At 43.3% G+C, this 24,824-nt stretch overlaps 1 protein-coding gene across 1 annotated transcript in view; it reads left to right on the forward strand.

Moving 5' to 3' along the window:
• Positions 1 to 3,412: 3,412 nt before the first annotated feature.
• The window catches only part of DHX29 (DExH-box helicase 29), a 38,875-nt gene continuing 17,463 nt past the window's right edge, over positions 3,413 to 24,824 (forward strand). The window contains exons 1-12 of the mRNA XM_056848503.1: positions 3,413 to 3,605; positions 5,477 to 5,550; positions 5,843 to 5,956; positions 6,989 to 7,118; positions 7,573 to 7,712; positions 11,832 to 11,957; positions 13,528 to 13,654; positions 16,156 to 16,314; positions 17,985 to 18,150; positions 19,838 to 19,961; positions 22,353 to 22,955; positions 24,361 to 24,504. Of these exons, the coding sequence (XP_056704481.1) occupies positions 3,413 to 3,605; positions 5,477 to 5,550; positions 5,843 to 5,956; positions 6,989 to 7,118; positions 7,573 to 7,712; positions 11,832 to 11,957; positions 13,528 to 13,654; positions 16,156 to 16,314; positions 17,985 to 18,150; positions 19,838 to 19,961; positions 22,353 to 22,955; positions 24,361 to 24,504 (2,100 nt within the window). The remainder of the gene's footprint in view (positions 3,606 to 5,476; positions 5,551 to 5,842; positions 5,957 to 6,988; positions 7,119 to 7,572; positions 7,713 to 11,831; positions 11,958 to 13,527; positions 13,655 to 16,155; positions 16,315 to 17,984; positions 18,151 to 19,837; positions 19,962 to 22,352; positions 22,956 to 24,360; positions 24,505 to 24,824) is intronic.

Here is a 24,824-nt window from a genome sequence, read left to right on the forward strand (position 1 = left end):
GGAGATCTCTGGGGTACTGTCACAAGGTGATAATTTGAAATAATAGTGTCATTGGTTGGTGGGACGGAACTAGAGGAAGAGGGTTAAAAAGGGGGGATGGTTAGGCTGTTGGCGAACGTGGGAAAGAAAAATAAAGGTAGCTTTGCGACGCAGAGATGACAAAAAGAAGAGCCCAAGAGGACAGGGAGGACAAAATAAGCATAATATTTCTATATGTTCATTTACATTCATAGCAGCGAACATACTCAGGATTGCCATAATGTAAAATTTAGGAATACAACTCATCATAGCGCCAGCTCTGTCTGGGACAACAAACAAGCAGAGCTCACCTCCTTGAATGACATCAAGTCACTTGTGGAATTTCGAGAAAGGGAAGAGGGCGCCACCCCAGAACGATGAAGGGGGCTGATCACATACACTCATCGCTGCACCCAAGTCTATTAAATTTCTTCTTTTTATAGAATATTTAAAAACTCAGGAGCTCTCTGTTGATTTTATCTCCCACCCCCAAAAGGGTGTGAACCATGTCACTGGGGGGAAAAAAACTACCTAACTTATTTTTTACAGTTTTGGGACAGAGATTTGTTTAGGAAACCTCTTTCCCCCATACTCGCCTACTGGCATTTTTATACTCGTTCCTTGGCATTTACGCATTTACCCCATGCATGGAGGATGAGGAGAGCGGCTGTGGCTCAGTGGTAGAGAATGTGCTTGGCATGCAGGAGGTCCCAGGTTCAATCCCCGGCATCTCCAGTTAAAGGGACTAGGCAAGTAGGTGATGTGAAAGACCTCAGTCCTGAGACCCTGGAGAGCCGCTGCCGGTCTTACGCAATACTGACTTTAAGAACATAAGAAAGGCCCTGCTGGATCAGACCAAGGCTCATCAAGTCCAGCAGTCTGTTCACACAGTGGCCAGCCAGGTGCCTCTAGGAAGTCACAAACAAGACGACTGCAGCAGCACCATCCTGCCTGTGTTCCACCGCACCCAAAATAATAGGCATGCTCCTCTGATACTAGAGAGAATAGGTATGCAGCATGACCAGTATCCATTCTAACTAATAACCATAAATACCCCCTCCTCCATGAATATGTCCACTCCCCTCTTAAAGCCCTCCAAGCTGGCAGCCATCACCACATCCTGGGGCAGGGAGTTCCACAATTTAACTATGTGTTGTGTGAAAAATATTTCCTTTTATCTATTTTGAATCTCTCGCTCTCCAGCTTTAGCAGATGACCCCGTGTTCTAGTATTATGGGAGAGGGAGAAAAACTTCTCCCTGTCCACACTCTCCAAACCGTGCATAATTTTATAGACCTCTATCATGTCTCCCCTTAGCCGCCTTCTTTCCAAGCTAAACAGCCCTAAGTGTCCTAACCGCTCCCCATAGGACAGTTGCTCTAGTCCCTTAATCATTTTGGTTGCTTTTTTCTGCACCTTCTCAAGCTCTGTAATATCCTTTTTTAGGTGTGGTGACCAGAACTGTACACAGTATTCCAAGTGTGGTCTCACCAAAGATTTGTACAAGGGCAGTATGATATCAGCAGTTTTATTCTCTATTCCTCGTCTAATTATGGCCAGAATAGAATTTGCCTTTTTTTACAGCAGCCGCACACTGGGTTGACATCTTCATTGAGCTATCCACTACCACCCCAAGATCCCTTTCTTGGTCTGTTGCTGCCAGCACAGATCCCATCAGTGTATATGTGAAGTTGGGATTTTTTGCCCCAATATGCATCACTTTACACTTACTCACATTGAATCTAATTTGCCATTTTAATGCCCATTCTTCCAGTATGTGGAGCTCTTCACAGTCCGATTTTGTTTTAACCACCCTAAATATTTTGGTGTCATCTGCAAACTTGGCTACTTCACTGTTTAACCCCAGCTCCAGGTCATTGATGAACAGGTTGAAAAGCACCGGTCCCAACACAGATCCCTGAGGCACCCCACTGCTCACATCCCGCCATTGGGAGAACTGACTATTGATTCCTACTCTCTGCTTCCTATTTTTCAGCCAGCTCTCAATCCATAAGAGGACTTATGATGGACCAAGGGTCTGATTTAGCACAAGGCAGCTTCATGTATGTTCATGTGTGACAATCGACAACCGAAAGTCACGCTAAGACTACTATTAAGACTGATTCACAGTGGGTAGCCGTGTTAGTCTGTCTGCAGTAGTAGAAAAGGGTAAGAGTCCAGTAGCACCTTAAAGACTAACAAAAATATTTTCTGGTAGGGTATGAGCTTTCGTGAGCCACAGCTCACTTCTTCAGATACCTGAAAAGGGCAAGAGTCTAGTAGCACTTTAAAGACTAACAAAAATATTTTCTGGTAGGGTATGAGCTTTCGTGAGCCACAGCTCACTTCTTCAGATACCTGAAGAAAAGGGCAAGAGTCCAGTAGCACCTTAAAGACTAACAAAAATATTTTCTGGTAGGGTAGGAGCTTTCGTGCTTTTGTGAGCCACAGCTCACTTCTTCAGATACCTGAAGATATCTGAAGAAGCGAGCTGTGGCTCACGAAAGCTCCTACCCTACCAGAAAATATTCTTGCTAGTCTTTAAGGTGCTACTGGACTCTTGCCCTTTTCTAGGTTCTAAAGTGTTCTTTAGGATGGCGCTGTTATCCTATTCATAATCCTACATAAGTCTATTCAAGTGTGGGCTTGGGTCTTTAGGTTCTAAAGTTAATTCGCAGTGGGTAGCCGTGTTAGTCCGTCTGCAGTAGTAGAAAAAGGGCAAGAGTCCAGTAGCACCTTAAAGACTAGCAAGAATATTTTCTGGCAGGGTAGGAGCTTTCGTGAGCCACAGCTCACTTCCTCAGATACCTGTATCTGAAGTGAATCTGAAGAAGTGAGCTGTGGCTCACGAAAGCTCATACCCTGCCAGAAAATATTTCTGTTAGTCTTGAAGGTGCTCCTGGACTCTTGCCCTTCAGATCTGAAGAAGTGAGCTGTGGCTCACGAAAGCTCATACCCTGCCAGAAAATATTTCTGTTAGTCTTGAAGGTGCTCCTGGACTCTTGCCCTTCAGATCTGAAGAAGTGAGCTGTGGCTCACGAAAGCTCATACCCTGCCAGAAAATATTTCTGTTAGTCTTGAAGGTGCTCCTGGACTCTTGCCCTTCAGATCTGAAGAAGTGAGCTGTGGCTCACGAAAGCTCCTACTCTGCCAGAAAATATTTCTGTTAGTCTTGAAGGTGCTCCTGGACTCCTGCCCTTTTCTACTATGAAGACTGAAGCCTCTTGAAAGGAGAGGGTGGAGAGAAGACTCCAACGGAACCGGAAGCTGTGTGCGAGGGGACATGCCCTTTTGGGCGGAAGTGCTGTCGAGAGGCTGCCGCCGAAGCCCGGATGTGAGCAGCCGGCGTGAGGGCGGCGGCGGCTTTGTGCGGGTTCCGTCGCGCGTCTCCGTCATGGGCGGCAAGAACAAGAAGCACAAGGGCGCCGCGGGGGCCGGCATGGTCCACCCCGCCACCGTGGCCGCGGCGCGAGCCAAGACGGTGGGCGCCGCCCCGGCTGAGTCCGGCGCCGCCGGCGAAGCTGCGGGCAAGAAACCCCCGGCGCCTCGGCCCCGCCCCGCCGTCAAAGACCCGCGCCTGAAGCAAGGTATCGGGGCTTTTGCAGGGGTGGCCCCGCTGCAGACCACCTGGGAGCAAGACCATTTATGCTCGGGAGGATTCGCCCCTCTCTAGATGCACAGAAGTCGGCTGCGACTGGACGGCGCTTTGCACACACAGATGCACATTTCCCCCATCCAAATTCTCCAAACTCACCAAATCAGCCCCCATGCAAGAGAATTCAGAAGGGGAAAATGTACATCTGGACAGGGGCAAATCCAAGGCAAAACCTCCCATGCGTAGCTCCTTGAGTAGAAAAGGGCAGGAGTCCAGTAGCACCTTAAAGACTAACAAAAATATTTTCTGGCAGGGTATGAGCTTTTGTGAGCCACAGCTCACTTCCTCAGATACAGCTAGAATGTGAATCCATCTGTCTTTAAAGACTAACAAAAATATTTTCTAATAAGGTATGAGCTTTCGTGAGCCACAGCTCACTTCCTCAGATACAGCTAGAATGTGAATCCATCTGTCTTTTGGTCCCTTTTTTGCATTTGTACAGAAGACAAATAAGCTCATACCCTACCAGAAAATATTTTTGTTCGTCTTTAAGGTGCTACTGGACTCTTGCCCTTTTCTACTACTCCAGACAGACTAACACGGCTACCCACTGAAAAATATTTTCTGGCAGGGTATGAGCTTTCGTGAGCCACAGCTCACTTCTTCAGATACAGCGTGAATGTGAATGTCATTCACATTCTAGCTGTATTTGAAGAAGTGAGCTGTGGCTCACGAAAGCTCATACCCTGCCAGAAAATATTTTTGTTAGTCTTTAAAGTGCTACTGGACTCTTGCCCTTTTCTACTACTGCAGACAGACTAACACGGCTACCCACTGTGAAGTAGCTCCTTGAGTTCACTGGGTGCTCAGTTCTGGGTTGATGTGGCTTGGCCAGATGTCATCAAGAGTTGTGTGGTGGCATCTTCGAGCCTTAAGATGTGTATAGTACTCTCAACTAACTAGACGACGTCAATTTATGTGTTTATTTCATTACATTTCTACCCCGCCCTCCCCAGCCAAAAGCTGGGCTCCAGGTGGCTCAATGAAAATAACCACGCAGAATGAAAGCAGGATAAAAACATTAAAACAGCATTAAATGGCCCAAAATTCTAACAAAAAAAGACAAAAGATGTCCCATGGTGCCAAAATAAGTATCCGGCTGTAGTCGGGTGAACAGATACATATACCCCAGAGATGGTATCAAGCAAAACGGGGGGGGCAGTGTGGGGGTAAGAAGGCCAATATTTATAGGAGAACCGTAGCTGGCCTCAACCATAAGTCAACAACCTGTGCCGGCTAAGAGATAGCATTCGGATGCAATGACAGCCAGTGGCACAGATGGTTTTAAAAGGGGATGAGGCAGATTCATGGAGGGTAGTTTCACATAGGGTTGCCAGGTCACCGCAGCCACTGGTGGGGGATGGGAGGCCGTAGGGTTGCCAGATCCAGGCTGGGATAACTCCTGAATATTAGGGGATGAAGCCTGGGTAGGACAGGGACATCAGAGGGGCACATACCATAGAGTCCACCCTCCAAAGCATCCATTTTCTCCAGGGGAATGGATCTCTGTCGCCTGGCGATAAACATTCCAGGGGATTCCCAGGTCTTACGTTGAGGCTGGCACCCTAGTCATCAGTATGGGATTCTATGCATTGTCGTACAATGTAACCTGTACTGTTTTGTTAACATTCTGAGATTCTGACCATGTTGTTCTAAGTAATATGCTAACAATCCTATGCAACTTTGCTATAGTCAGAACACATTGTTTTCATATGCTAGATACGCCTGTAGTGTTCTGCTTGTCAAATTTGTCTATCTGTGGTATTGTTCAGGTAATTCTTTTTTTTTTTTTTTAATACGCAGGTCCAAAAACCTATAGCTTTGGTTCTCCAGTTGACTCCGGCGCCTCTGCAAATGCAGATAAATCCATTCTTAAGGTAGGTGTGTCTATAAGCGTGCAGGAGAGGAAGGAGCATTATCTTTACTTTTAACAGGAAGTGGTCTGTAGGAGTCACATTTAGCTGTACGCTTGTGAGGGGAATTAATCAAAATTCAACCAAGTGTTATCCTCATGCACATACCAATATAGTGTAGCATTCATTCCTTGTAGAAATGTGAAAGAGATAATCCATGCCCCTACTGGGTTGCGTCTTTGTTCAGATGTTAAAGTACTCAAGCCAGCAATTTATAACAATTTCGTCTGATAGTTACTAATTTTTAATATCATAGGTAATGATTAACAGTAAGTTGGAAAAAAGGATTATTGGCGTGATTAATGAGCATAAAAAACAAACTGGCGAAAAGGGGATGATTTCTAGAAGACTTACTGCTAAGAAATTACAGGTAACGTGAAATTTTCCCCTCACTTTTTCAATGATAGGTAATATACAAAATGTCCCAGTAGTAATGCGTATAGGGAGAGGAGGGTTGTCACTTCAACGTATTCTCATGTCATATTGACTTTATTTTTACAGTTCAGAATGACTGCAAAATAAAACTGGTCTCACTAAATTGGGGGTGGGTTTTTTTATGTTGACATTGGCTTGCTTGTTTCCCAGTATTTCTATCGGATAAAATGTATTATCATATTGAAAAAGAGATCCAGTCTTGTAAAATAAAAATAATTTCTTACAGTGCTCATGTCACTGGGTGAACATTATTCATTTGGTATTTCTTGAAGTACAAATGTGACAGATTTAAACTGAGTAGGGTTTTTCTGAATCTTTGGGCTGATTCAGACATAATGCAGTGCTCGCATTAGGGATTAGAGAAAGAGCTATGCTTGCAAATGTTCCCTACCTTATTAATACAGAGTTATCTTTTATAGCAATTCTGTATTAACCTTAACTGGGAAAAATGTCAATCAGGTTTCCATCATAAACAGAGACTAATCTCAGTTAGCATGTCCTGTTAGTACTGGTACTGATGGAACATTAATCTTGGTGAGGTCTGTTGGGAGGAGTTTTGCTTAAGGATTTGAAGGGTTGCAGGAAGAAGTATATCGAATCCCTCATTGTTAAGCATGGTTAAAGGATGAGGCATTTTGTCTACACGGGCCTTGTATCCATTCTTTTTAATGGGTGTGCCTGGTTAACGTAACATCTTAATACTGTGCCTTCTCTGTTTTATGGGCTTTGGAATTTATCTGAAGTTCTGGAGGCATTCTGATGCACAGTTAGCTCCTATTGATTGTAGATTTCTGTGTTTGCTGCAAAATCAGGGATTGTTCTACACTTGCAATGAGATAGGAGCACAGATATTCTTGCATAGTAATGAATGGTGACTGGTAAGAGTTCCCAGGTGTAGAAAGAGCCTCTGGATTTGAGAAAAAAAATCTCTTCTATATCTTAGACCTTATTCTGGTGTTCCTTTCAGGATGTATACACGGCTTTGCAAGGATTTTCTTTTAAAACTGAAGATATTGAAGAAGCTATGAAAAATACTATTTTATATGGTGGTGATCTACATTCAGCCCTTGACTGGTTGTGCTTAAACCTTTCAGATGGTAAATACAAAGGCAAACTGACTTTAAAGCTCAAGGAAGTTAGTTTGAATGGAAACTCTCCCTTTCCATATATTTATTTATAATTTCTTAATTTAAAATCTTATAGAACTCTGCCTTCACGCTAGTCCCTTGCCATTGGCTAACTACTTGACACTAGTACCCCAACCATTGCAAGCTGGTACTTCAAACTTCTCTGTGTGTGTAAAGTACTGTCAATTTGCAGCCAAACCTTGTCTTGAAAACCTGTTGGGTTTTCAAGCTAAGAAATGAATAGGGGTGGCTTGCCATTGCCTGCCTCTGTGTGGATTTTATTTTTATATGTTACTTTATATCTTGGCATATGTGTCCTCAGAACATATTGTGGCCAAATTTAAGACGTATAGGATGTTATCTATTCTTTTTAAGCAATTGTTATTTGATAGTACTTTAAGCTGTGTGTGACTTTTTTTTTAAGAGGCACTGCCAGAAGGTTTCAGCCAGCAATTTGGTGAAGAGCAACAGAAAACTAGAGCCAAATTTTATTCTCCCGCTCCGCCATGTGAAACTCCACAGGTGACAAATAATAAACAGAAGGAAGATGGCTGCGAAAAAAAGGTATTTTTTAAGCTAGTTTTTCATACGGAAAGGACATTGGTTATTACTCTCAAGGGCTCAGGTTGTTAATATCTCTTCCCAGGTCCTTTGTGAATGAGGTAAAGTATAAACTTACCGTAGGTACTTTCCCCCACTTTCGGTGAAGCATTTTAATGTTGTCAATTGTCAGAAATAGTCAAAACCAGACCATAATGAGGCTGTTGGTTTTTGTTGTTGTTGTTTTACATGATGATTACTATGTTTTCAAAACGTAGGAATGATTTCCTTGCAGGAACAAAATCAATAGGTTTTATCTTAGAACTATCAATCCTTTTATTTCTGTGCTTTTAAACCATTTGGGTTTTTGTGTTAGAAACAATTGTGTTATTGCTTGCTCGGTTAGCATTTTCTTTAGGCAATATTCATGCAGACCGTTCAGTTTAACAAACACTTTAAGCAATTCGTTACAAGTGTGGGACCAACAAGATTTATGGAGGAGGGAGAGGCCATCCTCCCCTCTCCGCTCGGTGGGCTGTCCGTTTGCTGGCAAGCCTGCCCAGCTGCAGCTCCACACAGCTGGGGGCTGCAGTGGAATCTCTCCCCCCACTTGTCTGGCTCAAGCGGTGAGAGAGATGACCAGTCCTGCCCCTTTTCCCCTGCCTACCTGCAATATCTCTAGCACTGATTTCCGGTTACGGTTGGCTGGGCATTTGTTGGCAGCATGCTCTTGCTTTTCATGTTTATTTTGTTTGTTTTAATTCCTTTCTCTGGCTTTTGGTTTTTTTCTCCGGGGGAGAGAAAGAACTCTCAGGCAGGTAGATAATAAGTGTGCGACAAAGAAGTTTTCTCCAACCAGCTGTTGTTTTTTGGCTTGTTTTAGCAGCAGAGGCTGGCGCAGGAGAGAAGTAATTTTGTTACTTTGTTTAGTATATTTTGTTATTGGTTTGAGAAGGCATTTTTCTTGTTGTATGCTTGGTCTTTTTATTTTATTTGCTGTTGTATCTATTATATTTGTTCAAGAAGATACAAAGTGCCAGCTGTATGCTGGGTTTATGAAGTCAGCAGGCAGTGGGTTGTAGAGCTTCAAAAGCCATGTAGTGCTATCAGTTTTAGAAAAAAATGTAAACTTTTTATTGTTTTTGTATAGCTATTTAGTTTATTTTAGCTTAATTTTGGGGGCTTTAAAGAAATGTAAATCAACTAGGATTAATTAGGTATATGTATTGTTCTGCTAACCAGCTACCATTTTAAACATCTGGCAATATATTAATTATCCTGTATTATACCCAAAATGGGTAAGAGAGGATGCCCTTTTAAGGATAATACAGCTCCACAGAGCTAACAAAGTAGAACAGAGGACTTTTTACTAAATAGATCCTTTTGTGCTGTGCTACAAATAGGTCCCAGAGTAGGGTTGCCAACCCCTAGGTGGTGGCTGGAGATCTCCTGCTATTACAATTGATCTCCAAGCGACAGATCAGTTCACCTGGAGAAAATGGCCGTTTTAGATGGTGGACTGTATGGCGTTATACTCCACTGAGGTCCCTCTCCTCTCCAAACCCCGCACTCCACAGCCTCCACCCCAAAAATCTCCGGGTATTTCCCAACCTGGAGCTGGCAACCCTATTCCAGAGTCTTTCGAATGACGCCCCTATTCCATCTAGTAGTGTTTCTATTTTATCTCATCAGGTAGTCGCCAGTGTTAGAGAAGTGCCAAATAATAACGATTTGTTTTTTCAGTTTCCTTCATCAGCTTCTGAAAGGTCTAGTCCATCCAGACCTGAAAGTTTAGATTTACTAGTGAAGCAGACAATGCTTATTGCGCAAACTTTGGAAAAAAATAACGAGAAGCTAGATTTTATAACACAGTGTTGTTCGAAGGAAATAAGTTTGAGGCAAGATCCTCAAGGTAATTTTATAAAGGAACCATCTACTGAGTTGAATACAAATATGGTGAGGACTTGATATTTACATAAACCAGCTTCAGAGAAACTTGATGATTATCTGAATTTGAGGCTCTGTGATGTACCTGGCCTATATAGGGATCCTGCCACAGTAGTCCTTACTGGTCTTTTATGCATGGCTGTTTCACTCGCCATCACCCCTCCAACGACTTCGGGTCTTTGTTTGGATTATGCATGCTGTTTCCGACCGTCAGAGGTCGTCTCACTCTCCCCCTGCGTTTTCCTGCATTTTGCCTGCATGTTGAGGGACTTGTTTTATCTTGAATGTGAAAACGTGGGCAAAATGAGGGAAACGCAGGGGGAGAGCGAGGTGACCTCTGATGGCCGGAAACAGGATGCATAACCCAAACAAAGTCTTCCTGCCATTTTGTTCCTTTGCCATCAATGGTCCAATTGCCTCCCTATCCAGTATCCTGCTCTTGATAGATTTGATGAAAACCTTTCCTCCAGGAGATGTGCTTAGCTTCATCAAGATCACGGCATACTGTGTCTGCAGATCGTACCCTGAAACCAAATGTCCTGTTCTCACTGAGAGAAGATAAGGGAGTAGGAATACTGTTGGCTCTTCAAAGAACACATACCTCTATACCTGGACAATTCACATAATATGTGTGTAGGGTTAGGTCTACATTTGTAAAAGGATGTGTTCATAGCCACCATGTAGCAGGATTACTTTTAGAAAGTAACTGTGAGATATTGTCAAAGGCTTTCATGGTCAGAGTTCATTGGTTCTCGTAGGTTATCCGGGCTGTGTAACCATGGTCTTGGTATTTTCTTTCCTGACGTTTCGCCAGCAGCTGTGGCAGGCATCTTCAGAGGAGTAACACTGAAGGACAGTGTCTCTCAGTGTCAAGTGTGTAGGAAGAGTAATATATAGTCAGAAGGGGGTTGGGTTTGAGCTACAAACAGTAGCTACAAGCAGTGTTAAAACATAACCTACAAACAGTGTTTAAACCCACCAAGAAAATACAACAGATGCTACGATCAGCAAAAGACAAAAGAGACCGCCTCACCTCTGCAGGAGTATATCGTATACCTTGCAGTTGTAGACAAGTTTACATCGGGACCACACAGCGCAGCATACAAACAAGGATAAAAGAACATGAAAGATACTGCAGACTTGGGCAACCTGAGAAATCAGCAGTGGCTGAACATGGACTGACCCTAACAGGACACAGGGTCTTATTCCAAGACACTGAAAGACTCGACAATTCTACCAACTATTTTGTCAGATTGCACAGAGAAACCATTGAAATTCATAAACATCAGCACAACTTTAACAGAAAAGAAGAGAGTTTAAGAATGAATAAGGCTTGGCTTCCTGTCCTGAAAACTTCCAGACTAACAAAGACTACAGTCCACAATAGCCATACGGATTAGCCTTGGATTCCACATGTTAACAGATCACTTCAGGATACAATGGTTCCACATTAACATACCACACCCTCATTAGCACATTATCTTGATTCTTACAGGACAATGATTTGCACATTACCTTTAATACTTTGCAGGACAATGACTCAGCTCAAACCCAACCCCCTTCTGACTATATATTACTCTTCCTACACACTTGACACTGAGAGACACTGTCCTTCAGTGTTACTCCTCTGAAGATGCCTGCCACAGCTGCTGGCAAAACGTCAGGAAAGAAAATACCACGACCACGGTTACACAGCCCGGATAACCTACGAGAACCAATAACTGTGAGATATCCCATGATTTCAGTAAGCATACTATGCTCATGATTAGAATGTGTGATAAAATTGGGAGTTAGGGTTGCCAACCTCCAGAATGTAGCTGGAGATCTGCTATTACAACTTATTTCCAGCCGATAGAGATCAGTTCATCCAGAGAAAATAGCCACTTTGGCAATTGGACTCTGTGGTATTGAAGTCCCTCCCCAAACCCTGCCCTCCTCAGGTTCCGCCCAAAAAATCTCTAGGTATTTTCAAACCTGCAGCTGGCAACCCTATCGGGAATGTCTTTCTGAATTTATTTTGATTTCTATACCGTCCCCTCCCCTCGCTGCAGTGGGGCTTTACTGTTACCAGTAAAGAAGGCACAAATCTTATTGAAGCATTTAATGTATTGTGCCATTGTATTATTATCTATTGGTCTCATTTTTAAAGCTATATTAAAATTTACAATCATCTGCATATTCTTGCAATACCCAAAGACAAACACAGAAATAAAGAAAGACATCAGCATGAAGGAATGGATCTTGCAGTACGCTGAGCAGCAGAGCAATGAAGATAAAAGTGAGTCTGCGAAAAATTCAGAAGATGAGGAAAAATTTGACCCAGTAAGTTAGTTGCAGATCTCTGTTCACTTGACACTTATAATGAAGTTTTAACAGGTGTCATCTAAGGTTAACCTTTTATCATTTCAGTTGGTTAAATGCCATAGTATTTGTCTGCCAAGAGTCCTCTCATTGGAAGAAGGAGTTCTTCCATCAGTTAGAACAGTTCCTATAGCTTGAGCAGCTTGTTATATTATCCCAGGTATAGGAAATAGCCCTGACCTGATCTCATCAGATCTTAGAAGCTAAGCAGGGTCAGCCCTGGTTAGTATTTGGATGGGAGACCACCAAGGAATACCAGGGTTGCTGTGCAGAGGAAGGCACTGGCAAACCACCTCTGTTAGTCTCTTGCCATGAAAACCCCCCAAAAGGGGTCGCCATAAGTCGGCTGCGACTTGACGGCACTTTACACACACATAGGAAATAGCAGTTTTTTAAAACTTTTAGGCCTGATAACATAGGTTAAAAGAGCATCTTGATAAAAGTACTATGAACTCTTTATCTTAAGAGAGCCAGCGTGGTGTAGTGGTTAAGAGTGGTGGTTTGGAGCAGTGGAGTCTGATCTGGAGAACCAGGTTTGATTCCCCACTCCTCCACATGAGTGGCGGAGGCTAATCTGGTGAAGTGGATTGGTTTCCCCACTCCTACACGTGAAGCCAACTGGGTGACCTTGGGCTAATCACAGCTCTCTCAGCCCCACCTGCCTCACAGGGTGTCTGTTGTGGGGAGGGGAAGGGAAGGGGATTGGCAGCCGGTTTTATTCTTCCTTAAGTGGTGGAGAAAGTCGGCATATAAAAACTAACTCTTCTTCTTTTACCCACTTTTCATTTCTATAATAGCTATGCTCCTCCTTTTGCTAGAACAGCCTCTCTAAATGCAACAATCGATAAGAATATCCTGTTTGCCTGTGATTTTATTTTCTTATTAATGGGGGGAGAAGACTTCTACCTATTCACATGACCTTGATAAAGGAGTGCCGGTGGACTCTCTGCTCGGCTATCTGTATTTTTTTAATTGTTAGCCACTTCAGTACCCCTAATTGGGCAGAAAGACAAGATACAAAAATTTTAAATAATAAATAAATGCACAGTGTAGCTTTGTGAAAACTGCACCTCCTCTTAAGTGAGATGTACAGGCAAAGTTCCTTTTTCCTGCTTAAGAAAACTAATTCTGCATCATTCATAAGATAGCAAAGCTGGTGCCTCCTTTGATGGCATGGGATGGTTATTGGTGCTGGAAATTAGTAGGAATCTTACCCCATTTAGCCCTTCTTCTGAGGAGATTGGGAGGCATACGTGGCTCTTCCTTCCTCCATTTTGCTCCCACAACAAGCCTGTGATGTTGATTAGACTGAGAGAAAGCGACTGGTTCAAGAGCACCTCTGCTTGCGTGGAGAGGAGCCCACAGTATGCCCCAAAAGCTCTAAGCCAGGATTGATTCACGGGTCCCTAAAAATCAATGCCTTTAAAAAAAAAACATATTAGTGATTCTTAAAACTGTTTTCATAGCACCATGTCTAAAATACATATTTACGCTTGCAAAGCATACTAATGAATTACTTAATCTGGAACAGAATGAAAGATACTTGCACCTAGCTGGCAAACTTGCAGAAGCCAAAGAACAGGCGAGTTCATCCAAGCAAGACAAAAACAAGCAAGGCCAGAAGGTGGCGCAAGAAAAAATAAGGCGCATTCAGCAAGGTAGGAAGAGCATTACACCAGTTTTAATCTCTGGAAATCCTGATGAAGTCAATGCTGCTGATATTCAGCATGCACCATGTGCTCTAATGTGATTTTATGACATTTATCATTGTAGAACTGGTATAGTCTTATGAGCCAAGGACATAGTCCCTGTATTCCACTTTGTACAATGGGAATGGAGGACTTCAGGCCCAGATCTCTCAAACTCAGATTCCATAGTCATGCGTGTTGCACAAATGCCCTGGCTCAGAATATGGGCTGAAGGCACATGGGTGGGTCAGTTTGCACTGATTCAGGTCTGAATCTGGTCAGTGCCTGAATGGGAGACCTGCTGAGAATTCCATTTATGTTGCCGTCCTAGGATGGAAATTTAGGGAAGTGGTCAAAAGTGACAGAATATTCAGCAAGAGATCCTCTGCTGTGAAGTCCCAGGAGGCTGACAAGACTCCCCTGTCAGTCATATAGTACACTTGAACGTTAAGGCAAAATGTCCCTGAGATAACAGACTGCCTCCTTGTCCTCTGCCCCCCAAAGATTCATAATACAAAAAAAGAAATAGTTCAGGAGCAGCCTCCAGCAGCCAGTTTGCTCTGCTTCTCTTCCTTCCCCCCCAATTACAAAAAGCTCAGGTTCAACCAGACAGAATACAGAGTAGTTGCAGCTTTTATTGTCTTCTTATTCAGATACATATACCGAGTTTCCCCGAAAATAAGACACTGTCTAATATTTATTTTTCCTCAAGAAGACACACTATGGCTTATTTTCAGGGGATGTCTTATTTTTATTAAGTATGGTACAACAATCTACATTTATTCAAAGATAGTTAAGTCTCCTTAACTAAACCTGCTCGATGGGAAACGGGGTTTAAAGTCCCCAAATCGAATCCATCTGGAAACCAACCCCGGAGGGGGACGCACTCCGATCCAGACGCAGGCGCATACACACCTCCAAGCACAAGCAGAAAGAGGGAAGGCAAAGGGAGAAATGTTTTTATGTTTTACCTTGGAGGTTTTGAACTCAGATGTCGCTAATCTGCCCGATCAGCTCCTCCCGCTGAAACCAGTCCCACTCGTGGCCGGCCATGGAGCAGCAGGCAGCGGTGGGGATGGAAAGATTGCGGCTCCTGCTGCAAAAGGAGGGGAGCTCTTCGATGCTCCCCACCCCCTCAAACAGAGAAAAGGGCGAAAAAGGCGGAGGAGAGAGCGATCGGGGGGTGGGGGGTGGGAGTGCAGGAACTGGCGGCCCGGCAGTGAGGGGAAAGAGTTGGGCAGGCAGGCGGCACTGCAAGCCGCCGAGCACACAGAAGCGGCGCGGGAGGCTGGCTCAGCAAGCCCTGAGACCTCACGCGCGGGGAGGGCGCAGGGGAAGGGGGGGGTGGACGCACAAGGTAGGAAAAGCAGCCCGACACCTCTGGACGGGAGGGCCAGGCAGGCACTTTGCGAGCCGCCCTTCCTCCTCCTCCTCCCCCCGCCGATCAAGTTTTTAAAGGGGCGAGGGAGCGGCCGAGGTTTCCCAGTTGCACGCTGCGAGGTTGGCCATTGGAGTGACGCAGGCGCAGGTCCGGGTAGGAGCCGCGGCGAGGCAGGAGGGCTCGCGCGGCACCTGCATAGCCACGCCTATCACCATGTCTTATTTTCGGGGTATGGCTTATATTGCACAAATGCTTAGAAATCCTGCTACGGCTTATTTTATGGGTATGTCTTATTTTCGGGGAAACACGGTATCTGTCCTCTGCAGGTCAACCATCTCATAGGTATGGCTGATGGCTCCCAAGCCATTAGCTTCTTCCAGGCCACACCAGTCAATGCCTTACCTTTGTGTATCTCTTTCTCTGTTTAAGTGTAGAGGACCATTTAACGGGGTTCGTTCTTATTCATATTGGTTGCTGCCTCTTTAGGTCTGACTAGGCAAAGCGAGTATTTGTAATGGTTCAGGGCTCAGGTATATTGACAGGGTGATAAGCCATCTTTTGAAAGTTGCTTGCAGTACAGCCTAAACAGGAAATTCTTCCTGACTTCCTGCGTTTTGCTTTAGGAGCAGATTGCATTTGTTTCCTATGCAACCTTCCTGAAGGATTCCATGGAACTACCTCCCATAGTTTGCTTGCTATGCCAACAGTCATAGCATACCCTTGGCTGCGGCTGAAATTGCAGCATCCAAAGTATTTAGGTTAGTCCAGGTTAATGGTGAAGGTAAAGAATAATGGTGTAGGTAACGAATAGAACTTAGATCCAATTGTGAAACTCTGGTGCGATATATACCCCCCTTTCTTCTCTAGCACTTGTCATATAGTGAAATAATCTGTGGTGTTATTCCACACTAAACATACTAATTTCAATGGCATTAGTCTGGAGTAATTCTGCATTTAGGATTGCACTGTTACTTACATACACGTGAAGCTGCTTTATACTGAATCAGACCAGTGGATCATGAAAGTCAGTATTATCTACTCAGACCCTTCAAAATCCTTGAATAACCAATCACGAGTTCCCTCTTGACAGAAATGTCAGTATTGGAAGAACATCCTGTATTCAATCCTGCTATAAAAATTTCAAACCAACCAAGTGAAAAGAAAAAGGTTCCTGTCCCCCTCGAAACAGATGGTGCTTTGAATCTGAACGCACTTGAAAAACCTCAGGCGGCTCCCGACGAACAAAAAGGTATGGCAAAACTTGTTTTAGATTACCATAAAACCTTTGAGAACTCGAGCTTACTCTGTAAGTACATTAACAAGACCAGCTGAGTGATGCCGATTTCTCACTTAACAACGTTCTGAAATGAATCCATAATATGTGTGTTTGCCTACTATAATTTTCTTCCTGTGTTTTTTGAGTGCCTTGGAATTTTTGGAAGTATTTTCCCTTGTTGCTGTCAGCTTTTTCATCCTCACAAGAATATACTTGTTTCAAAAAGGAGAGGATGGGAAGTTAAATGTAGCTTTACCAGATATTTGCGTACCCAAGTCCTTTCCATTCATCTTACAGGAGAGATGATGGAACTACAGACTAGCTCTTCAGAAATCTCTCTCTTTTGCATAGATCCTGCCTCACACTAGCTTACTGGGACACAAAAACTTCCGTTCTTTATCTGATCTGAAATAGAACCTGAAATAGAAGCAAAAGCCACATGAACACATGAAGCTATCTTATACTGAATCAGACCCTTGGTCCATCAAAGTCAGTATGTCTACTCAGACTGGCAGTGGCTCTCCAGGGTCTCAGGCTGAGGTCTTCCACATCACCTGCTAGCCTAGTCCCTTTAACTGGAGATGTTGGGGATTGAACCTGGGACCTTCTGCATGCCAAGCAGATGTTCTACGAATTGAGCCACAGCCCCTCCCTCCAGTCCCCTCACTCCAGTTTCTGTTGTTAATTCAAAGCTATTTCGTATTCCATCCTTGGTGGAAAACGTTTGTCCGAAGCTTTCATTCCACTGGTGATGCAGCATACACACAGCATCTCCCGTTTGCTTCACATTTCCCTGAAAGACGAAACAACACAGGCCTGAAACAATTTAATCTGTTTTAGACATGTATGTACACTTTTATATCACTGTTATCCCATAGTGTGAATTTGCACATTCAGCTTAAAGCAACAGCCAACATGCATCATAGATCCCTCTCTCGGGCTAGGAAGAATCTCAGTCCTGTATATTTTTGCTTGCTTTCCCATGTCAGCTGACATAGTTAGAATAAGCTTAATTAACTCCAGCAGGGGAATCATTGTATAACATTTTAATGTTGTAATGTTGCCTCTGTATCTTTACTTAGAAATATTCTCACGTAAGTTAGTGGGAGCTACTTAGAATAATAGAATCATAGAGTTGGAAGGGACCACCAGGGTCATCTAGTCCAGCCCCCTGCACAATGCAGGAAATTCACAACTACCTCCCCCACCACACCCGCAGCGACTCCTACTCCATGCCCAGAATATGGCCAAGATTCTCTCCCGCTCATGATCTGCCTAGGGTCATAGAATCAGCATTGCTGACAGATGGCCATCTAGCCTCTGCTTAAAAACCTCCATGGAAGGAGAGCTTACCACCTCCTGTGGAAGCCTGTTCCACTGAGGAACCGCTCAGTTACTTCTGCGTAAAGACCTACAAGACTGACATGTGTGAACATCTCAGCATTTGATTCTTCTAACGAGTTTATAACTGATAAATGTGATTGTTTTATGATTCATATTAATCTGAATTAAGCACACGTGGCATATTTTGCAGATCATAACATAATTTCCAGACAATATTTCAGTTTTCACAATGTGCTGTGTGCTTGTTTTTTCTTCAATTCTAAAACAGTATAAATGTTTGGTTTTTTTACAAACTTTAGTGAAAAAGAAAGAACCTCCAGACGTGAGAAATTTTGATTATACTGCTAGAAGCTGGACTGGTAAATCTCCCAAACAGTTTTTGATTGATTGGTGCAGGAAACATTATCCTAAGTGCCCAAATCCTTCATTTGAAAAAGTTCAAGTGGGGAGGTATTGGAAATGTAGGTATGTACTACCAGTAAAGTTATTTTTCCCCCCTCATGATTTTGCTCAATGCTTTCTATTTCGTTGACCTGTCTATATAATTCAGAATGGATATATTAAATATAAGGAACACTTGGACTTGTAGTTCCTGTTGGCACTTATCTTTGCAATAAACCTTTTGAGCTGGGTTGTTTTTGCCCCCATTTTACAACTGGGGAGTTGAGATGGACAAAGCGATCTGCTGAAAGTTAGTGTGAATCCATGATGGAGGTGGGCTCCTCTTCCCCAGTCTATAGAGGTGAACCCGAGTGCTTTATTCAATGTCTTGCATTCCAGCGCAGATACAAGTCATACTAGACGATGACAACGACATGTCATCATTATCACCAATCTTCATTTCACTCACTTTTGAACAAAATGGTACTGGGAGCAGAAATGGCTTTTTCACTCATAACATGGGTCCCTTGAACTTTTTAGGGAGCCCCATGGCACAGAGTGGTAAGCTGCAGTAGTGCAGTCAAAAGCTCTGCTCACGACCTGAGTTCGATCCCAATGGAAGTTGGTTTCAGGTAGCTGGCTCAAGGTCGACTCAGACTTCCATCCTTCCGAGGTCGGTAAAATGAGTACCCAGCTTGCTGGGGGTAAAGGGAAAATGACTGGGGAAGGCAATGACAAACCACCTCATAAACATAGTCTGCCTAGAAAACGTCAGGATGTGACGTCACCCCATGGGTCAGGAATGACCCGGTGCTTGCACAGGGGACTACCTTTACCTTTTACCTTGAACTTTTTAAATATTCATAGTGCAAGTAGAAAAATAGTTTGCTCTGGTTTGGTTAAAATAGGACAAGCGATAGATATAATTCTGAGGGCAAAGTCACCCCGTTCTAAATCCCTTGAAGGCTTAAGAAGGGTGTAACTGTTTAAGATTGCACTGTCATATAGAAGATACCCTGCTGATTTTTGACCAAATGGCAACAGCCAAACACTTGTGTGTTTTTCTTTTCATGGAAGTGGAGCTACAATTTCACACAAGTTTAATTTCCTTCTTAGGATAAACGTGCCCCCCCTTTCAAATTGGGATCATTGGAATCTTACAGTATAGCCAAAAAATCAGTACTGAAAGATTAAGATCTTCTTGTCTCTGTTTCCACAACAATATATAAAATTCCATTTAGTTCCTCTTCTTTTTTTATTCCCCTGAATAATTAAATTTCCTAGAGTGACCCTTTGCATAAGAAAAAAATTCTGCATGCCACTCTGAATCCATGGTATAAAAAAACCCTCAAATAAATAAATATTAAAGTAGTTACTGTGCTTCTGTTTAACTATTTTTTTAATGTGGGATCTTGCAGAATCCCTAGTCTTCCGTAGGTGCAAAGAGGGAAAATATTTAAATACCGAAAGAGTATCATTTGTCACCTTATTTTAACTGTAGTGTTATTCTAAGGCAGCTATTGTGCTAAATAGTATTGTGCTTTTACCATGACTTAATGAAACCTTTAACATTAAAACAAATAGACAAACAGCAGACTTTGATAGTATGGAAGTGTGCGGTTGTACCCCTTTGATGTCCGTTATGATCCCAAGTGTTTTTTGGATGGCAATGTGTAGACAAAAGCCACATTTTGCTATTTTACTGTTGAGTAGAAATGACTGCTTTATGGGTGAAAGTACTTATATAGATTTGCTGTAATTTTTTGTTAAGGGCAAGAGTTATCAAATCAGCTGATGACACCATGGCAGTGTGTCCGACAATCCTTACGGAGGACAGCATGCAGGCTCAACATCTGGCTGCCACGTTAGCACTCTATCATTTAACCAAAGGACAGGTGAGATTTAGCATACGATTGAACTCCCAAAACTCTTCCCAGGGTGAAAAGCCAACTGTGCCTTGTTTCTGTAGGTCATGGCTAGCAGAGAGCTGCCTTTGCCATCAACCAAAAGAGTTGCATTTACTTCCATTCCTGGCATGGGGCCTGCACCTCAGGGAGGGTCAAAGCTTACCTGTTCCCTGGGCGGCCGTTTCAAGGTGGGAACCACCGGCCAACCACAAGCCCCACTGGGCAAGGGCCTTGCCCACTTTTCTGAGACATGGGACAGGTGCCATATTGGGGAACAGGGCTCAGAAGAGCCAGAAGTGGCATTTCAAAGAGCCACATGTGGCTCCCAAGCCACTGAGTGATTATCACTGCAGTAAGAGCTTATTGGTATGTGCACATGCATCACTTGGAGAATCACATGTTGACTTGTATGTGTGAGCCGCAGCTGTCTGCCTTGGCAGGCTGAAGGGTCTGATCTGTTTCTAGAAACAGTTTGGGGGCTTTTCTCCCGGTGTCTTTGACAGTTCATTTGATACCTCGGTTGATCTTTGGGACGCAGGCATTGACATGATAGCTCCTAGATTCCCATCGCTTGGATAGCCCAAACAGCCGCTTGATACCACTATAAACTTTGGCAGTGAAACTCCAAGGGCTGCAATTAAGAGTGCGGGTGGAGAAAGTACAAGTCTAGTTGGACACTGGGTAGAGCCCATCATATCACTGAGTCACTGGCAGTAATAGCAAAAACAATCTTCTCATAACCAGCATGTTTTCCCAGGGCCATTCAGTGGAGCTTTTCAGAACAAGACAAGGTAGTTAATTCACCGGAGGCAGCAGACAAAATAATTTGTATCTGGGCATACTTAGATCTTGTGTTTTGAAGTATCTATGTATCGGGTGTTGCTTGTTCCAGCCCAGGGCATGCAAAAGGGCCTTGGAGTAATGCCGTTAACTACATATTCTGTAGTTCTTTGCCCTTCCTGGTTGACTGTAGCTTGCCAGAAAAAATTGATCCCTTTCTTCTGAGCTATAGCTTGTACAGTAGGGAGTATTTCTAGGCCTGTTAAAAGAGGCCGTAATAAGACCTGTTAGAAAATCCCACCCTAGATCACCTAAGAAGGAATTTTGTTGATTGTCCTGAAGCTTGTAGCAGAGTTCAGTGCCATGTTGAAACAAAGTACAGGCTTCATTATTTTATTTTATTTACCTTTATACCCAGCCGTTCTCCCCAGTGGAGTCCCAAAGCAGCTTGCATGGTTCTTCTCCATTTTTTCCTCGCAACAACCCTGTGAGGTAGGATAGGCTGATAGTGTGTAACTGGCCCAATGTTCTCTGGCAAGATTCTATGATAGAGTGGGAATTCAAATCTGGTTCTCCTGGATTCCAGCTCGACTCTCTGACTGTCAACAAATAAACTGCACCAAGGGGGAAGCCTGGATAGGTTTATGTGAGGGGCCCGTGTATGTCACATTCTTTGTAGTGGCAGCTGCGTAGCTAGTAGCAGGGTCCGGGGGGGGGGGGCAGAAAGGGCTCTGCGCTAAGGCACCGCACCTACAGTGGACTAGATTGTTTCCTTACTGTTCGATATAATTTATTAAAACTTGTACTCTTTTAAAGTGTGATACGTTTTACTAATTCTGAAATATTTTATAGTTAACCCATAATAAGTACTCTGAGTTTTAAATGCGTATTAGAACGCAAGATCTTCTAAAATATGTACTTCGGAAACAAACTTTTTCCTGGTTCCTAACCATAAGTGTAAGTAACTTCAAATTATAAAAATGTGGGGTTTTTTTTGGTGTGTGACGCATTATGAGGCATTACAGAAATATGCTGCATTTCAGAAAACCTAGCAAACTAATGAATATTTCAGCAATATTTGCATTTTGAGTTTGACTTGATATGATGTGAATAGGTTAACAACCCTCTCTTCACCTATAGGTTTTCAAGCACTTATGCTGAATCTTTGTAGCTGTGGTTAATAGAGCCTAGCCATTTACTGCCTGAGATACAAAGAACTATGTAATCAGTTCACAGTTCCCAAAGGGTTTTGGGCTTTTGTACATCTTAGAATGCACCCTCTCCCTTCATGGCAAACAAATTTTGAAATTGAAGAAGTTTTCAAAGCTAGCTTGTGGCCATGGCATTGTAGAATGGGGTTCTGTTTTTAAATAGTGTGGGCATGTTTGATATAGTAATAGAAAAGAAAGGGGAGAGAGCCATTCAAATTGCTTTGAGCGCTTACCCCCTGGCTAGTGTAAAATCTCCTTTGTTCCTGCATGCTATTGAACTTGATTCTTCTATAGCTGGATTCTCCTTTAAAAGGTCAAATATTGAAATCTGAAGTATATTTCCCCCCCTTCTTTGCCACTGACGTTGTGTTTGTCTTCTCTTCTGCAGTCAGTCCATCAGTTACTTCCTCATACATACAGAGAGGTTTGGCTGGAATGGAGCGACACCGAAAAGAAAAAGGCAGAAGAAAACAAGATGGAGACCAACAAGCCCCGCGACCAATTCATTGCCAAACTGTTGAACAAGCTTAAACAGCAGCAACCCCAACAGCCGCCTGAAAGCAAGCCCAAAGTATCAGAAGATGCGGAGGACTCTTGGGAGAACTTACTTTCCGAAGAGGAGTACAGCGGGCATTCTCTAGAGAGCCCAGCAACAGATGATTTGGAACCTGCCAGGGCCCTCTTTAAAAAACAGCAGAGCATGCCCAGATACCAGAGGCTTTTGAAGGAGAGAGAGCAGCTGCCTGTGTTCAAACACAGACATTCCATTGTGGAAACCCTTAAAAAGCACCGAGTCGTGGTCGTGGCCGGCGAAACAGGCAGCGGCAAAAGTACCCAGGTCCCGCACTTTTTGCTGGAGGACTTGCTGTCTAATGAGCGAAACCCAAGTAAATGCAATATTGTTTGCACCCAGCCTCGACGAATCTCCGCAGTGAGTTTGGCAACCAGAGTTTGCGAAGAGCTGGGCTGTGAAAGTGGGCCTGGAGGAAGAGTAAGATTTTTTATTTTTTATTATTATTTTTTGTAATCGTGTGTTTGGTTGTGTGCACCAAGCCTGCCTTTTAGCCTGTGAAAAGGTTTATTGTTTGTGGCCAAAGGCCATCACAGTCTTATCATACAAATCTTTAAAATAACATAAAATAACACTGAAATAATTTTAAAACAGTCTGAACCCCATGAAGATAGTAATTAAGTTTGTTAAGTTCCCTGATTAGAAAACAGCTTTTGCTCAGAATTTCTTGGCTGCTAAAACAAATAGTGAAACTTGGTAGAGACTATAATAAGATCTCTAGCAATTTTCAGTGTATAATAAAACAAATGCACAATTGCTACTAACAGAGATTTCCAATTTAATCAAGCTTAATTTGATACTGACTCCTGCTTATGGAGGCTGTGAGTATGTCACGGAGCAAGACAGTGGCATTATTTATTATCTAACAAACTCAACAGCTGCATAGAGAACAGTGACCGTACTTGAATGGATGGATTGCCCATTACAGATCGAGAGATTTCTTGTGTCTGTTAGAAGTGAACAGAAGGGAACATTTTGCCAGTTCCGTCTTCTAGCATCGAAGTGCTAACAGTAATGGGAGGACCTGCACAAAGTGGAGTTTTCCCTCCTGTGTAACTGCTGGAGACTTTTTTGCGGTGTGCCTTGCAACCCTAACGCAGTCAGGCCCTGAAACAATGGTCTTTCTCTAGCAACAAAATTGTGCTTCTGTCCAGATATGCTAAGTGTCCAAGCAGAGTTAGCCTGTGTTACTTTCAGCTGTACTGAATGCTTAGGTACTGCTACTGCTAGTTCTTGGGTACTGCTAGCTTTGTACATACTGTGTGCCCTGAAGAATAATGCCATACTGGTACGGAGATGTACCAGTGGAGCAAACCTAACCTCTGTCAACTAGATAGCCAGGCTTTCCGCCACACGAACCGAAAATTCGTTCTTGCTGTACAACTGTTTGCACTTACCTGTGTTGTGCTGAAGCTGATTCGGAAGGAAGTAGAGGGAAGGGCCATAGCTTAGTGGTAGAGCATCTGCTTGGCATGCAGAAGGTCCCAGGTTCAATCCCCAATATCTCCAGTTAAAGGAACCAGGCAAGTAGGTGATGTGAAAGACCTCCGCCTGAGACCCTGGAGAGCTGCTGCGAGTCTGAGTAGACAATACTGACTTTGATGGACCAAGGGTCTGATTCAGTATAAGGCAGCTTCATGTGTTCAGGTATTCTTGCATTAAATTGAGTAGATTGAGCTGTAATTTTGAATTGGGAACCCAGATGGAACTCACCAGGAGAAAGAGTTTCCATTCTAATTAGAACACTAAGGAAACTAAAGTAATTTCAGCCTTATGCGCCTTTCTGATGACTGATTTGTCTTTTTCTTCCCAATGTTAAATCTAGAATTCCTTGTGCGGCTATCAAATCCGTATGGAGTCCAGAACAGGCGAGGCCACTAGACTGCTTTACTGCACAACAGGAGTTCTTCTTCGGAAACTGCAAGAAGATGTTCTTCTTTCTAATGTGTCTCACGTTATAGTGGATGAGGTAAGCAACATTTTCACAGGTGTCGGGGGGGAGGTTGGGGTTAGGTAAGCAACATATTTCATAAACAGTTTCGGGTGGGCAGTTGTGTTACTCTGTAGAAGCCGAACAAAATTTGAGTCCAGTAGCACCTTCAAGATCAACAAATTTTATTTATTTATTTATTTATTTATTTATTAGACTTATAGCCCCCCCTCCCCAGCAAGCTGGCTCAGGGCGGGTAACATCATTTAAAAGCACAACAAGCAATATACATAATCCTTAATAAAAACCAACAATAAAACTCTAAAACCCTAACATAATGGTGCCCAAATTCTAAGTAA

Source organism: Euleptes europaea, chromosome 4 (genome assembly GCF_029931775.1).
Source record: "Euleptes europaea isolate rEulEur1 chromosome 4, rEulEur1.hap1, whole genome shotgun sequence".
Taxonomy (NCBI): domain Eukaryota; kingdom Metazoa; phylum Chordata; class Lepidosauria; order Squamata; family Sphaerodactylidae; genus Euleptes; species Euleptes europaea.